Below are 17,323 nucleotides of genomic sequence, written 5' to 3'. Positions count from 1 at the left end.
AGGATCTTAAACTCTTAATTATATTTTATAGATAGGAAATAATACTCAGAGACGAGTCCTTTTGCTGCAGGAAACGGAGGGCGGAGATTTATTACACTCTTCCACAGATCATCTTACAACTTCGTAAAAATCCCCCAAAATCTCACTGTATTCTTGGAGTCAACCTGTTTTATGCAATTCTCATTCTCACTGGTGTGAGTTGGCAAGTTTTGACCAATAGCATTACTGCTCGTGTCTTCCGTGTGTTTTACGTAGGACTCTTGGCTGCCTTTGTATAGAATGTGTATTGGTTTTTTCTGGGAGTATTCAGATCTTTTTGACCTCACATCTGCTTCGTTTCAGAAGTGCCAAATAAGCCAATTATTATTCTTATCTATCTAAACAGTTTATTTCCCAGACATTCTTTTAGTCCAACTTCGGGCTTCGCACACAAGGGAAAGTTGGGAGGCTAAGTTAAATTGACCTTTAATGGCGCCAGATTTCCTCAGTAAAAAACATAACTCCATAAAAAGTACTTCCACTCTTACACTGTTCTTGAGCAATTTGGAGTACATGCAAAAGCTTGGTCTCTTTATGAAGATGACGAGCTAAATTTTTTATTTTTATAAATACTTTAACTGTAAGTAGTTTGAGGGCTGCACAGTAGCACTGTTGCCTTGCAGCAAGAAGGTCCTGGGTTCGATTCCCGGCCGGGGTCTTTCTGCATGGAGTTTGTATGTTCTCCCTGTGCATGCGTGGGTTCTCTCCGGGTTCTCCGGCTTCCTCCCACAGTCCAAAAACATGACTGTCAGGTTAATTGGTCTCTCTAAATTCTCCCTAGGTGTGAGTGTGTGTGTGCATGGTTGTTTGTCCTGTATGTCTCTGTGTTGCCCTGCGACAGACTGGCGGCCTGTCCAGGGTGACCCCGCCTCTCGCCTGGAACGTAGCTGGAGATAGGCACCAGCACCCTCCTGACCCCATTAGGGACAAAGGGTGAACAGAAAATGGATGGATGGATGGATGTAAGTAGTAGTAAATTTTGCTTCACCCAGATTTTTCATTTTTTTTTTCTTGTGAATGCACATCGAGTGTTGAATGTATGGACTGGCAAGTACAATAAATCTGTAGAATAAAGTATTCTGCTCGTGGATTTCAAGACTGATCAAAATAGCACAAAAAGAAATGTCGTTTTGGACATGTTTATTTTAGAGGATGTACAGTGTGCCGTTTGGAGTCTCCATTTTTAGTCTCCAAACGGCACACTTGGACAACACCTGATATACAAACTTTAAATGACTGTAACTCCTCAGTGCTTTGACATACAGTCATTAATGAGGCTCTAATGAAAGATAATGACCAGAGGAATCGTCAGATAGAAACAACATTACTGATAGTGAAAATTACTTAGAATTATATAAATAAAGTAGCATATCTGGGGGGCTGGAGGGGTTAGCGTACAGTCAGACCTCCTCCCCCTTCTCGCTGTCCGTCCGTCTGCCCCCCCACCATCTCTCCTTTGACCCCCCCCCGCCCTGCTAACGGTACGCTAGCCATTTCATAACATTATTGGTCAACTGGGGTGTCAATCAAAAGGGGGTGCTGTAGGCTCTGGCAGTTTAAACCCTTAAATCTCAGCCCCACAAAATACAATGGAAAACCAGCAGGCGGGCGATCCGGTGGAGGTTAAGGGATTAATGTCATACATATATGGGACAGAACCTGGTTATTGATTTATAGATCAATAGTTTTATTACAGATATTTGAAAGAACAAAGCTGGTTCTTAATTAAATCATGACACAAACAGTGACATAAAAATAAAGACATGAAATAAAATGTCATTAAAGAAATAAATCCATTATTGTCAATTCTTTGTTTTCATGGCCTGATTCTCATCTAGTTCTTTGCTTCGTTCTTTGTTTGAGTTTTTCTGTTTCTGAGTTTTGTGATCCGTGTAGAAGCAGAGCAGTCAGGAAGCATATCGATGCAACACCTGTTAGAACGAGGAAAAGTCCTGGTATGTTGATGGGCAACATTTAGAAGTGCTGGTGAAACCACTGCAGACTGAAAGTACCGACGTTAACTCTGGGAAATGATGAATCTATATATATAGTTCTATTACCTGTCTAAGAATTTCTGTCTCATGTGTTAATTTCTCTGAGAGAAACACTGTGAGCACATTGTGACTTTAACAATTTGCTTTGTTGAGCATGGAGTATTGAATCATAATCAAATTATTATTACATTGTAAACGATCAACTATCTCTTTTTCATCCTCACTGCTCTGAGTGCCAGTAACTAACACAGATCGTTGCATGTTTAACCCCAACTGAGTAACAACATCCATTTTTGTTTTTGTTATTGATAATGATAACACATCCAAAATAAAGGTACTGTGGAATTATGCAATTATTCACCCACTACAAGACTCCTGGCTAGCTCGCCACATGTAACGCTCTTCTTAAAGGCGCAGGTCTGACTGCAGGGCTTAGTGTTAACCACTCTATAAAATCAGAAATAGGTACGGCATGGAGTCATGATTGGGTGGATAATTGATGCAACTGATGCAAAGAGCTTTTGTTTATATTGCCATTTATTGCAGTGGAAATAGTAATGATAATAATAATGACAATAATAATAATAATAATAATAATACTAACAGCAAAAACTAAACAAAGAGAAATTGTTCAAAAGAAACAAGGACAGGGAAAAAAGAACAAACCAAAAATGAAATAATCAATAATACTTCAAAACCAAATGTAGTTCAAAAGTCCAAGAGCAACGGGAGAATTGTTCTTTTCCTTTAGATACTCCCTTAGAGTTTATTTTGTTTCCTGTATGGAAAGTGTTGTTTGGTTTTCCTGTGTGGAGAGTGTCTTTCTTTTTCCTACCACCAGGTGGTGTGTGGGTAGCTCGCCATCCTCCGTCAGCAAGCGAGTTGATGAAGGGGGAGAAAAAAAAAACCTGACCTAAAAGGCCAGAAAACATACATTAAGTTCATATATAAATGTTATATTTATATAAGCTAAATGGGGAAAAAAAAACAAATACATACTGCTATGTATTGACAACCACTTCATATATTATAAACATGAGGGAAAAAAATCCTTTTAAAAAAAGTGCACTTCATAATTCAAGTTCAAAATTTCTCAAGGTAATTAGCAGTCGCTACGAACAGCTAATAATAAATCAAATCAATCAACTTTAAGAATGTGATTGATCAAAGTAGCTATAAACAAAATCATATTAGGTACCAGACTTCATTGATGCACCAGCATGGAATACAACAATAAACAAAGAAATCATGAAAAATAATCAAATCTAAAGTTGAAAGAGAAGCCTTTAAATATTAAAGGTGTGGCCTTTAATTCGGCTTTAACAGTGTGACTTTTTATTAAGTAAGTTATTAGTAAGTGGACTGAGCTGATGTGGCAACTGATTGTCGAGTTGGTAGCTAATGCTAACTGGCGGCGCACAGCGGAAATAACGCCCCATCATATATGGATGAATATTTACTCACCGTCGAGTAACGGATTGTTTGAGGAAGTGGATGTTACTTGTTCTCATCAGAAGGTAAACCAGGCATCAACAAAGCCCAACCTGGTGAGTATTGCAGCGGATATATTAGCGGCGCTAGTATTGCTGATACAACGTCAAGTTCAGATGGTACTTAACTCACCGCAGATCCTCGAGTTTTAGAGATGAATTCGTTCAGCGATGAGTCGAGTTGGAGATTTGAGATTGTTTTATTAACAACCAACGCCACAACCAACAGTGAGCAGCAGCACAGTGGAAACCCGGAAATACACATGAGGGTCCCAGCTGTTAAAGGGACGGCTTAAAGGGAAGGTGGTTGGGGCGTGGCGGTCACGTGGGTTACACATGACCACAGCAAATGTAGAAAAATCTACAATAAACATAAAGTGTTATAAAATCAGCCACTTCTGACCTGACAAGTGAACCACAGCAAGATCAACAGTAACAACAAAATGAAACATTAATCAAAATGTTAATGTGTAACGATGGCAAAATGTAAGATTCCAATAATTTACTGTGTTCAATGAATTTTCATTTTTGTGTTTTTAATTATCTAAAGCATTTTCAATCACCTTGTTGCTGAAACATGGGATACAAATAAACTTTATTGAATTGACACTGAACTGAAGCTGCCAGTGGCAGAAACATGGAGCTGCACCAAGACGTCAACAGAAACAATGAAGAGAAGAAGAATTACCATCGATACAGTTCCAGTCATGCAGGATTCAAGATTAATAGAACATCAAAAATGAATAGAAAACAGTCAATTTCACAGTTTAATATTTATTCATCAATCATCACATGGTACATTTACACTTCTGATGAAAAGTTCACATAAAATCACCACAAAGCAGAACTTAATGAGGAAAAACAAGATTTAACTGTTACTATTATTAAAAATCAGTTTAATTTGATGAACAGGTTGAAACATTGAATGCAGGTTTAAAATTGTTCATCAATAAAACAAGAAAAATGAAACAAGATGAAACAATCAGTAGAACAATGAAATAAACTCTGAGATAAAACAATTTGATTTGACTTTATAACTAATCAGAAGCAGAAAATAACTGATTTCCTGCTGAGGATGTTTCCAAACTCTCCTCTCCAGCAGCAGGACTTCACCTGCAGAGTCACTCAGATTCATCTTCATCATCTTCATCATCTTCATCAGATCAACGATCAGCCTGATTAACAGGACAGATGATCAGAGGAGCAGAGTTTTTACCTCCATCATTTTTGCAGGGACTGAAGAATGGGTAGAGTTTCTCCTTGAAGCAGCAGCCAGTAAAGGAGTAGATCAGAGCTGCAGCATCTACATCATAAAAGGAGACCAGACCCTCCTCATAATCCACAAACACCCCCACCTTCTGAGGACGAGGATAGAGATGGAGACGCACTGAAGGTCCAGCAGCAGCTTTGTACTCATTTCCATTTCTCAGCACAACAGTCCAGAAACCGTCCTGAGGAGTTGCTGCAATTTTTCCCTTCCTGTTGATGGATTCTCTGGCCACTCCTAAATCCCACTCAGTCTTTCCTTTAACCTGAACCTCAAAGTAAAATTTGCCTGCAGAGAAACTCTGCTGTCCTAAAACACACGGACAGTAAAAAAATCTCTCTGGATTGTCTGGAAGATTCTTCTTCACATCTCCATCTTTCACCTGTTTTCCATCATCAGACAGGATGAGCCAGGGACTAGCTGTATCAGGATCCAGAGTCACATCAACAGCAAACTGATGGATCCTCTTCATCTCCATCATCCTCTTCATCCTCTTCATCTCAGCCTCCATCATCCTCTTCATCTCCTCCTGCAGCTGAGTCCCAGCTCTCACCACAGTCCCATCATATGATGGTGGATGAACTCTGACCTCTGTCCAGGTCTTGGTGGGTGGAGCATCTTTCAGGGAGGAGAAGCTTTGGAGGAGGTGGAGGTGATCTTCATCCTGTGAGAGCTGCTTGACCTCAGAGCTCCTCTTCTTCAGCTCAGAGATCTCCTGTTCCAGATCTCTGATGAAGTCTTCAGCCTGTTTCTCTGTAGTTTCCTGTTTGTCTTGGATCTCCTTGAGGAGCTTCTTCAGGCCTCTCTCAGCAGACTCTTTCAGAGCCGTGAAGATCTGAACACCTCCAGCTTTCTCTTTGTCTGCAGCATCTTTACTGATCTTCACCGACTCTCTGATCTCCTGGATCTTCAGTCGTCTCTTCTGGATCATCTCCTGAACTTCAGCCTCCGTCTTCCTCAGCTCTGCCTTCTTTCCTTCAGATTCTTCTCTCAGAGGAACAAACTCGTGGTTCTTGTGGTCTAAAACAGGACACAGCAAGCAGACGCATCTCTGGTCGGTCCTACAGAACAGCTCCAGAGGTCTATCATGCTGCAGACACATCCTGTCCTCCAGGTTCTCCACCGGCTCCATCAGCTGATGTTTCTTCAGACGTGGAGCGGTCAGGTGAGGCTCCAGGTGAGTCTGGCAGTAGGAGAGCAGACACACCATGCAGGACTTCAGGGCCTTCAGTTTGGGTCCAGTGCAGACGTCACAGGGAACTTCTCCTGGTTTGGCAGCTTGTTGCTCTGAGCTGCTGCTGGCTTCCTGCTGAGCTTCACCTCTGAACTGATCAACCATCTCTTTGACGAAGCTGTTGACTCTCAGCTGAGGCCTGGAGGCGAAATGCTCGTTGCACAGAGGACACCTGTAGGAAACATTTCCATCCCAGAGCTGAGTGATGCAGGTTTTGCAGAAGTTGTGTCCACATGGTGTGCTGACTGGATCAGTGAACACATCCAGACAGATGGAGCAAAGAAACTGATCTTTAGACCGCAGGTTGCTGCCAGAAGACATTTCTGAACTCTGAGGACAAATCAGGGAAGCTTCAGTTAAAACAAGTTGATTAAGGGGCATTTATTTTAGTATGTAGAGATTTAGAGTCATGTTGGAGGCAAGGGTAAAACTTTATTTGATGGTTTGTGCATAAAACTGTCATGATGCTGTTATGAACATGAAGGAGTCTTGATGAATGTTTGATCGCTGTCATGAAATTCATTTGTTAAATGACACTTTTAATGTACTTTTAATACAAGTTTTTATGTAACTTTGCATTAAAAATGTCATTATTTGCAGAATGACACTTCATGACAATATTCGTAAATGTTCATTAAGACTCCATGTTTATGACAGCATCATGTCAGTCTTCATACCTCCAAATATTGTTACCCAATAGAGTAAATATGTTACTTTAAGTTGTTACAAAAAATCTGTTTGTTTACTATGACATAAGAAATTTGTCTTCATAATCTAGTGCCTTGAGTTTTTGCCTGTCTCTTTAAGAAGCTCCTGCTCTTTCTGAAACTCCGCCTTCATGAAGTCATCACAACATGGCTCATCTATTAACCCTGTAACCCAGTGGTTCACAAAATGTGCGGCGCACCCCCTAGTGGGGGCAGAGTGCCATTGCAGGTGGGATGCTGGAAGCGGTATTGATGAATTATAATAATAATAAACAAAAAATAGTTACACAAAAGTGTTTCACTGTAAAGGTGGTTTGTAGTTTGTTTTGTTACAACCTGAAGTGTGAAATAAACTTCAGTGGAGTTTGAAAACAAAATTTGTGTAAAGGTTTATGTCTGGTTGAACGATGTGTGCCCAGTTGATTTTTGGTTTTTTTTCTTTTGGGGGGAATTTTATTGTAATCCATTGGGGGGGGGGGCAGAAAATCTTTGGGACTCACTGGTTTAACCCCATTGTTGCTGCACTGGGATGAGGTTTTGTACGCAGGCAAAAGAAGAACTAATGTCCAAAACTTGAAGGTTCCTCTTTATGGTTTATTTTCTCCAGATTGACAAGCAAATAACAAAATCGAACTTTTCATTGTTTCTTGCTGCCTCTCCTGCTCTGGTAAAAACCTATAGGCCCCAAACCCAGTGCATGCTGGTTCTGTACCAGTCTATAGAAGATGGACCCACAGTTCTTTCTGTCTTACTTAGAGAAACAAATAAAATAATGAAACAAAAACAAATAAAATCTATAACTATTTACCTACCAATAAAATCTGTAACTAATACAAAAATATAAAGTAAACTAAGAATAAACTAGCAAATTTCAAATGTATTAAGATTAATAAATGGCTCCAACAGAAAGTTTGTATAATGACCTCAGCAGTTCCAGCAGGTGTTTGCTAATTACTGCTGACTAGTCTGAAGGAGCTGAGTGAGGGAGTCGTAGGGTTACGCCGCTCTGTGAAACTCAGAGGAGGAGCTGCGTCTGGAAGGCGGGGCTAGGTCCACCAAGGTGTTTTCCACAGCTGAATGGCTGCTGCTGTCATGGTGGGTCTCAGAGAGCCAATCACAGACAGGCTGGCATTAGGCTGATTTATTTTCTCTATAAACTCATAAACTTAAACACGTTTGGCATGAGGAAGGAACAAACATGAACTGAGCAAAACAGAACAGAGAATCCAGCAGAGCAGGAAACAAAGCTAGAAACCTGAATAACTGGTGAAACTGGTTGTAACCCAGTTTGGTTAAATGGGTTTGATTACTGGGACAAAGTAGCTGAACTGAGGAACTGGAACCAAGAAACAGGCCTGATAATAATCTAAGAAAATAAATCAATGTAGACGAGAAACATAACACTAAATAAAACATCAACATAGCAACACTTAAAGAAATGAACAGCAAATGAAACTAATAAGGATGAATATGGAAATCAAAGCACCGATACAAGAACATGGCTGGAATAATAAAAAGGAAAAAACTAATAATCAGGACTAAAGAATAAACTGAAACTCAACATGAACTGGAATCACAAAACTTGATGAGGAAGGAGTAAAAGAAACTAACAGAAAATGAAAAGACTTAAACTAGAATAAACTAAATACAAACTATTCAGGAATGAGAATACCAGAATAACTTAGAAAAACAGACCTAAGAACTAATAATGCAAAAACTAAGAATTTTTATCTGCTACTCTTCAGATGATAGAAAAGTCTGTTATATTTTCTGTTAGTAGAAACCCAGTAAACCAGTTTCTGCTGAACTCACCAGTATCAGTCTGTTGAGCAGAAAATCATAAACTCAGTTTGAAGGAAACAGGGAGGTTTTTCTCCACAGCAGCTCAGGCTTTCACCAACTTTTATTTTAATTTCTGGAGAGCCACGTTTTAATCTCATGACTCTGTTGCTCCTCCTTAATGTGAGTCACTCTAAAGGTGGAGCACATTTATGCTTTTCTGTAGCTAAAAATTAATGAGTGGCGTTTGATCCTCCCATATTCTAAGACTGGTCGTTTGGACCCACCTGAGCTTTTTACCGTGCGGTTCTGGTGGGTCTCATATGAGTTTATGAACTGCACACAGTAAAATCCTCAGGCGGGATCCAAACGACCGCCCTTAGAACTACGGGAGGATCAAACTCTGATCATTCATTTTTAGCTACAGGAAAAGCTCCAAGCTGCTAAATGAACAAAAGTAAACTGATAACATTTAGACTTCGGCGTCCCGCCACGTCTACAGACTCACACTGATGTGACAAGATGTTTGACACAAAATATAAGATAGATAAGATAAGATAAATCTTTATTGTCATTGTCACAAGGACAACGAAATCAGTGCATATGCTTAAAAACAAAAAATACCTGTCTCACAATTCACACATAATGTAAGAATTAACAAATAACTGGTAAAAGAAAAGATATATATATATATATTTTTTTTTTCTCCACATTTTGTTAATGGTGAAGAGGGTTAGATAATAAAAACAATGCAAAAACTATTTTGTTTTATGTTTTCCTTAAAGCCGTAGAGCTGCAGGCGCTGCTGCATTAATCCAAACTCTCTCATCTAGAATCACAGAAGATTTTTAAAGGGCATCAAACTTAAAACTCTGTGAACTAAGAACTTCTGATCACTTAATAACCATTAACCACATCTGCCTTGGTAAATCATTACTGATGAATATTCCTTAACATTAATATGATCAGGCAGCAGGTAATCATATATATGTAAATATATTATTGTTGTAAAGGTTGAGCCAAAGACTCCTGTCTGTATGAAACAAGCAGCCGTTTGTGTTCCTCAGTATCCGGCTGAAGGTCGGTGACCCCTGGCGTAAAGAAACTCTGAGGAAAAGATTTATTTAGTGTCAGAGCAGAGAAGATATGCTAGTAATTAAAATACTGTAATCATAATTCTCTTTAATTTCCTTTCTAATATTCAGGCTTTTTATTTTACTCTCCACTGAAGACATTTGCAAAAATGTAAAACCACTTTTTCATCTTTATGGATTGTAAATGTCAGATCCGGGTCCTCGTGGACCCGAGCGTCGCTTAATAAATGGAAAGTGAAATTTATGGCCGTGCTTAAACACACATTTTCCTTCACTCTGAAACTCCATTAAGGTTTCCTAAATGGAAAACGTGGCGAGGAGACGCCGACATTACCGCAGAGCTTCGGCTCGACGCGTTTCACTGCGACCTCAGGACGACTCCAGAGTTCATCTCTCATCATCATTTTGTTTCATTACTGGAACTGCTGCATCTTCCTCTTACTGGGTTTTTAAAATGTCACTGGAAACTTTTAATGGTGCCTCTCTGGACGCTCAAACACTCACAGGTTTGATGTTTAAACAGCAGGTTGTTCATTTTTATTTAATTTATTGTAGCAAAATTATTTTTGACATTCCAAATCTCCCAGGCGAATTAGTTTTTAAATAACAGTTTACTAGACTTTACACTATTAAAATAAGGCACAACATGTTATTCAGTGATGAGCAACACAAACTGAAAATACTATTAAAATAAAGAATAAAAAACAAACAAATTGTATTTTAAAAATAGAAGAAATTGAATTAGCCACACACACTCTAAAAAATTTATTAAGACAATTTAATAAGAAAAACAAAATAACAAAATTTAGTAACTCTCCATAAATATAAAAAACTGTAAAATGTCTTTATCAAAGACATGCTCTGAGTGCAGAGAAATATATTTTTAAAGAGAGAAACAATAAAAAGTTTATCATTTCTCTCTTCACAACCTCTGGTTCTTCTCTGGCATAATTCATATTTAATCAACGATATTAAATATAATATCCGCCATATTTAATAAACCCTGTAGGTCCACCCTCAGGGTTCAGACGGTATCTGTGCTTCTCCCAGGCCATCCCGTGGGACGAGTACCCGTCCTGGGCCGGAAGGGATCTAACGGACCTCCCCACCAGGGGGCGCCTCATCGGGCCGGTCGCCGTGGTGGACGGATTCGTCCTGGAAGCTCCGCCTTTTGAGGTTTGGGAGAAAAAGCAAAACTTCAGCGACGTGCCGTTTGTAGTCGGGACGACGGAGCAGGAGGCAGACTTCAGGTGGGAACTTCTCTGGTTCTGGTTCCGGTTCTGGTTCTGGTTTCTGACTCCAGTGTTTTCCTCCACAGTCCTCCTGCTCTAAACATCTCTGATTGGACCTGGGGGGATTACAGCCTGTATGTAACAGGTAAGGTCAGAGTGTTCCCGCCTGCTGATGGACGACTTCCTGTTTCTGCACAGGAAGTAACTCTGAACATTGAATGAAACTGATTAAAATATTTTCTAATTTTACTGCAGGAGTAGCTTCAGGTCTGCGATCAATAAGTCACTGATTTACTGCAGAAACACAAAATCTTAAATATTTTTGTCCAGTTTGTAAAAATCTCAGTACACTTGAAAGAAGACAAAATTAACTTAGAAGTGGGGCGTGCTAACCCCCTGCGCCACCACAGCACGCCCCACGTTTGGAGGCCTTAGTCCTCGCCGCGGACGTCGCGGGTTCGACTCCCGGTCCCTTTACCGCATGTCCCCCCCCCCTCTCCTCACCCTCCTTCCTGTCTGCCTACTGTAGAAAAAATACGAGCCACTAGCGCCGCAAAAACTCTTCGGAGAAAAAAAAAAAAAAATTAACTTAGAAGTAATTTTCAGCAAGATTTCTTTTTTTTTGCTTGTTTTACGTCAATAAATCCTTAATATAGATTTTTAAAAATTATTAGTTCATCTGGCAGATTATTTCACTTATAACAGGAAAAATGTCTCGTCATAAGTGAAATAATCAGCCGGAGGAATTGGTACCATTTCATCAATATTAAGGAATTATTATAAAAAAAGTCTTGCTGAAAAGTCACTAATAAGATAGTTTCCTTATTTCAAGTGAACTGAGATATTTGCACTAGAATCTATTTAGTGTTTTTAGTGTTTTGTTGGTCTGAATTTAATCTCTCTGCTCCTGTTTTTTTTTTTTCAGAAAAGCTCCGGTCCTTTGGTCCGGATCTCCCTAAAGACGCTCTGGATCTGTACCCGTCCTCGGCCCCCTGTCCCACCAGAGACCGCTGTCCGGAGAGGGCCTTCACCACCATGGTGTCTGACATCAGGGTCACCTGTCCCAACAACGACCTGGCCAGGAGGGCCGCAGGTAACCAGACCAGCACCCTGTGCTGTTTACAGCGATTCTCCTCTGATCCCTTCGGGCCAGACGGGTTTTATTTGTCTTCCTGATCTCAGAGCGTTAACGCAGGCTGCAGGTTTAATTCAAGTAACAAGTCTGTCGTCTTCCAGGTTTGAGTTGCGGCTGCAGATCGGTGCGTCATGGAGGCTCTGGGCCTCGTTAACTTCGCTCTGAACAAACCTGGCATGAGCAGGTTGAGACGTGACTGAGGGGCATTTTATTTTTCTGCATTTTTAAACAGGCATCATGCTTAAAAATATTTAAGAAAAACATAATGAGCACCTTTTTTATCTCCACAAATGAGTTTGGAGAATAATTTCTAAATCAAGCATTTTAATGCTAATGCTAGTTTACATTTTGACAAAAAGTGGGAGTAAATAAACTTTTTTGGCCCAAATATTAACATTTGAAATTGATCATCCTGTATTACAGTGGTGAGCACCGCTAACTAAGCGTTAGCTATGCTGATCCCAAAGCTAAAGCTCTACCAACACAGTATTTAGCAGAAACTGATGCTAACATGCTAACTTCAGTTCCAGTTATATCCACCTTTTAAAGGCAACAATCCTCGAGCATCAGTTTAATTTTGACATCATAATTTACGTTTTCTGCAAATATTGTTGGTTCTTTATAGGAAAGTGATCAGTTGTTACTGTCAGAATAAAAGCAAAAATTTAATATAAGAGGAAATCAGTCCAATGTAGATGCATAAGTATAGCTCCACCTACAGGTGGGTTCCAGTATCTGCAGGAAAACAGTTTACACATCAGAACATATAATTTATGACTCATTGAGTTTCCCATATTTTTCACCTTGTTGTGTTCCTCTACTTACTCTTTCTGCTGTTGTTGTGATGTCACTTTTCTCCTCCGTCCTGCCAGCGGCTCTCAGCAGTCCGGTGTATCGATACGTTGTGACCCACACGCCCTCCGGACCCGTCAACACGACCAACGGGCTGCTGTCGTTTCCCAGCCGCTTCTCCTTCCACTGCCTGGATGCTCTGGCTTTCTTTGGAGAACTGGACCGCTTCCTGCCCAAACCTCTGTCTCCTCAGGACCGGAGCTTCCAGCAGCTCTTCACTCACCACCTGGTCCACTTCGCCAAAACAGGTACAGGTTCTGCCGGGTCTCTGTCTGTGAACTGGTTCTGTTTTAAACAGACCTCAGATCAGCACTGATGGAGCATTTTATATCTAAAATGTTAGATATTCTGGTTCTGTTCCAGCAGAGAGTGAAAAACGATGATCTTCTACTGGAACCATTACCCAGAAAGCTAATTATCATTTACATGAATGTTGGATTTTATCTTTTGACCCAAATTGTTGATCTGAACTGACCTGCAGGTGAGAGGAAGCTGCTTTAAACCAGTTTAAACCAGTTTGATCAAAGGCTGTTCCTCAAACCTGGTTTAAACTGGTTTAACCTGGTTTAAGTAGATTGAACTGGTTGGTTCCAGATTGATGAGCCTTGTTGGGTCTGACTGGGTTTCAGCCTGGGATCTGGAGGAGAAGGAAAAATACTGACGTTTCCATTCATCCGTCCGTTTTGCTGATTTGATTCGGTATAGAGATAATAATAATAATAATAATAATAATAATAATAATAATAATAATATAATAATAATAATAATGATAATAATAATAATAATAATAATATTTCATTTGTTTCCTTCTGGATTTGCTGTGTTTTATCTCTGTCTGTGGGTTTTATTGTTGAATTAAGAGCAGATGGAATATAAAGTGGAACCTCATCACAGCAGGACTCCGTCTGAAACCCTGATCAGTGTTAAACCAACCAGTTAACTGCTGAGCTAAACTGGGAGAACTGGGAGAACTGGAAACCCAGCTGGTGCATATTCTGGTCACACACCAGCAAACATCAAATATTCTGATCTGCAGATGTCAATTTGTGCCACCAGATGGCGCTGTTTCCAGCTGTAAGCCGTTTTTCAGCTGTTTTCTCCTGCAGGGAGGATGGAGGCGGCGTGGCCGGAGTTCCCATCAGCCATTGCTCTGCTGTCGGAGAAGCTGGAGGTGAAGAAGAACCACTCGTCCACTCGCTGTGAGCTGTGGGAGAAGAACGGTCTGTACGCCTACGCCTGGATGAACTGAGCTGCTGGTTCCTCCCTGCATCCTGCTGCTGTGACGTTCTCCACCCTAACGGACATTTTTCAGCTTAAATCGCTCGTTTGCTGTGATTTTTATGAACCACTTCAGCTGATGGTAGTTAGACAGTCCAACCAGATCTGTTGGGAGTTTAAAAAGTGTCACTGTGGGAACATGACAGATGTTTCTGGGTGAGTTCAGTCTGCCTGACGGAGCTGAAGACCAAAGAAAGGTGGGAAATGAGAAAATTCAGATGTTTAAGATGGTGACAGAAATAATAATAATTTTCAGATCCATAAAGGGGAAAAAAAAACAATCAAAACTCTTCCAACCACTATGATAGGTCTCCATGTTTCAGTCCAAACCAGGGACTTGAGCTGGTTTTCTACCTGTAAAGGTGAGTTAGTTCATCTGTTCAGCTGAAAACGACTCCATCTGCTGTTTGCTGTTTCCCTACAAACAAACTTAGTCAAGCTGAGAGTTTTAGGGTTTAAATCCTTGAAGACGGACCAATCAGAACTTCATGTTTTATTTTTACTTCATTTTAGATCACAATTTATATTTTCCAACTTTGTTTAAAAGAAACAAAACATTCCTGTCCAATAGGGAATAAAATTGTATTGAAAAACCCAGAGATAACTACCCTGCTTGGCCAGTAGGGGGCGACAAATCAGTTCAGCTGCAGCTCAGTGACGTTTTATTCACCTTCACATCTCCTCACAAAACTCCACCTGAACCAACCCTGAAACAAATCTCTGAATAATTACATTCATAAATTACTGAATTAACTTTTTTCAAAAGAAACAGAAATTTAATTTTAAAAATACTTTATTTAAGATTGTTGTTGATGCTGATGGCTGTAAGCAGGACGGATCTCCTGTAGCAGTCTGTGTTACAGCGGCTCTGAAGATGCTCTGTAAAAATGCTTTCAGAAGTAAAAAAGACATGAAATAATATCCAAAAGACTTAAACATATATGACACAATTTCATCTTTTGGTGAAAGTTGAAATGTTCCAGGAAGTGCTGAACCCTGCTAAGCTGGACACAAGAAGCTCAAAGAGGATTTAAAACACAACAGAAGAGCAAAGGAGGAAAAAGGTCACTTCCTGTTGCAAAGTGATAATAATATCTCTTCTAATTAGAGATAATTTAACCACTCGGGATGAAAACAAGCAGCTGCAGAGAGGTTGATGCTTCACACCTGCTCTCCGTCTCAGCCCTCCCGGGTCACAGGCGGCTAAAAATAAGGAAATAAATCATTCAAACAGAAATAAAAACGGGTCAAAATAATAAGTACATGTAAAAAAATTAAAACTTCAGGCAGATCAGAAAGATTTTCAGAGTTGATGTCTGAAAATCGGCATCTCTGTTATTTTTTATATTTTCTTCCTATAAATTTTTGAAATTATAATGTTAGTTGGAATTTGCAATTTTTTCCCTCAGAGTTGAACATCTTCTCTCTGTCCATATCTTTGTGTGACCAGAGTTGAACATCTTCTCTCTGTCCATATCTTTGTGTGACCAGAGTTGAACATCTTCTCTCTGTCCATATCTTTGTGTGACCAGAGTTGAACATCTTCTCTCTGTCCATATCTTTGTGTGACCAGAGTTGAACATCTTCTCTCTGTCCATATCTTTGTGTGACCAAGGCAGAAGCAACATAAATATTTTTTAATATATTTGAACCAGTTTCATGTTGAGGCTCCGTCCTGACTTCCACCTCCAACGTTTCTGCCAAACATTAAAGCATTATTAATCAAGCTGTGACAAAAATAACATTTTGTTCTTGTACAAAGAAATGTGAAAAAATCACAAGGCATGACACTGTCACCACCGTGCTTCAGTGTGAGTGTAGCGTTGCCATGGTGATTAGCGCTACCAAAGCAGCAGGTTGAAAAGCTTTCTTTCCTCCTTTCTTTCTCATCTCGGGTTAAAAACTTGGTCTGTCCTGCCTGCTGCCTGACCTTTGACCTCTCTGATTAATGCCCTCCCCTTCAGTCCAGCAGTTTCATAGCTTTGCCCTTTCACGCCAGGCGTCCAGCTGTTCTATTTTCTTGTTTTTCTCGACTTATTGTAGCTCTAAGAAACGTTCAGAGATTTATGACCCAACCTGACCTGCATCTCAGCAGAACTTTGTCCCCGACCCGTTTGGAGAGCTTTAAATCGTTTGCATTTCTCTTTTACTGAATTTATTTGGGATTTGTTCGTTATATAACAGCAGGAAGTGAAAACATGTCTGTATTTCTCATCTGTCATCGAAATGGATTGTTTGTATTTTTAACAGAAATGTTTGGCAGCCGAATCTGACATCATAAAAATGAGGGAAAATTTTACTTTTCATAGGATAACATAGAAATAAATATTATGTGTGACGTATTAAAAGTTTTGGGATTTTTTTTGCACTTTGCAGAGAACAAATCACTTTTATAATGTTTGTATTTTCCTGTTTTAACTCATTGCTGGTGTCCGTTGTTTTAAATTGTTTGTTTTTTAATGATGTGTTTGTGGTTTGCAGTCATGTCTTATTTTGTGTTTATCTGCTTTTTATATGATCAATAAATGGACATAATGTGAAAATGCGTAGATGAACTTGTGTAGATTTCCTTCATCTGCTGAGCCACAGAGCTGATGATAGAAATTATACTCGTCACTATTTTTATATTTTTACACCAAATGTTTGGCCATAATGCATGTAAAGCACAGAGGTGGAGGAATGATTCTCTGGGCTCATTTGGCAGCCATAAATAAAGTAAAAAATTACTTTTTTGTATCTGCAAATGAAATGTTGCTCAGTTGTGGTAAAATTTTAGGATCCTGCAGAAAATGTTGATTCTGAAAAGAAATTAAAACTTTTTAAAAAAATTAGTGGGTCATTCCCATTTATGCTGAAAATATTTGGATATATGACTTTTATTTCTGCTAATATTTGCAGGGGGACACATTGAAAAGCTATTTTTCTTTGCCAAACGTGAATTCTGTCCATTTCCTTGGTTTTCTATGTAAATCAGTGCAGCTGTGATAAAATCTAATCTCATTTATTATTTTTTAAAACACCAGTTCAAATAAATTCAATGCATGTTGCTAATTCATATATTAACAAATTTTAATAATATAATTTTAACTTTTGAGACAATTATTAACCAATTTTGTCCAATTTACAGATTAATACAGTCCAGTTTGTGTCAGTCACATTGTGATTATTTCAAATCAGGTTTTCTACGCGTTCTGTGGTTCCTTCTGATTTATGAAATGAAAA

At 39.4% G+C, this 17,323-nt stretch overlaps 2 protein-coding genes and 1 long non-coding RNA gene across 4 annotated transcripts in view; 1 reads left to right on the top strand and 2 right to left on the bottom strand.

The window, feature by feature from the left end:
- LOC116718326 (para-nitrobenzyl esterase) overlaps positions 1 to 16,648 on the top strand; it is a 32,582-nt gene extending 15,934 nt beyond the window's left edge. For both annotated transcript variants that reach the window (XM_032560162.1, XM_032560161.1), the window contains 5 exons: positions 10,655 to 10,854; positions 10,923 to 10,981; positions 11,762 to 11,929; positions 12,844 to 13,071; positions 13,930 to 16,648. In XM_032560162.1, coding sequence (XP_032416053.1) covers positions 10,655 to 10,854; positions 10,923 to 10,981; positions 11,762 to 11,929; positions 12,844 to 13,071; positions 13,930 to 14,072 — 798 coding nt within the window. In that variant the 3' untranslated portion in view covers positions 14,073 to 16,648. The remainder of the gene's footprint in view (positions 1 to 10,654; positions 10,855 to 10,922; positions 10,982 to 11,761; positions 11,930 to 12,843; positions 13,072 to 13,929) is intronic.
- Positions 2,244 to 3,843, bottom strand: LOC116718329 (uncharacterized). The gene is made up of 3 exons (XR_004338913.1): positions 3,657 to 3,843; positions 3,498 to 3,577; positions 2,244 to 2,946 (listed from the first exon to the last, which is right to left on the bottom strand). It is a non-coding gene; the product is annotated as an uncharacterized LOC116718329 (long non-coding RNA).
- On the bottom strand, positions 4,282 to 8,657 carry LOC116718328 (E3 ubiquitin-protein ligase TRIM21-like). Its single transcript, XM_032560163.1, has 2 exons — positions 8,544 to 8,657; positions 4,282 to 6,354 (listed from the first exon to the last, which is right to left on the bottom strand). Exon 2 carries the CDS (start codon positions 6,343 to 6,345, stop codon positions 4,687 to 4,689), a length of 1,659 nt encoding a protein of 552 aa, XP_032416054.1. The 5' UTR covers positions 6,346 to 6,354; positions 8,544 to 8,657; the 3' UTR covers positions 4,282 to 4,686.
- Positions 16,649 to 17,323: the final 675 nt, after the last annotated feature.

This window comes from Xiphophorus hellerii, chromosome 4, assembly GCF_003331165.1.
Source record: "Xiphophorus hellerii strain 12219 chromosome 4, Xiphophorus_hellerii-4.1, whole genome shotgun sequence".
Classification (NCBI taxonomy): domain Eukaryota; kingdom Metazoa; phylum Chordata; class Actinopteri; order Cyprinodontiformes; family Poeciliidae; genus Xiphophorus; species Xiphophorus hellerii.
This window is presented reverse-complemented; position numbering and strand designations above follow the sequence as displayed.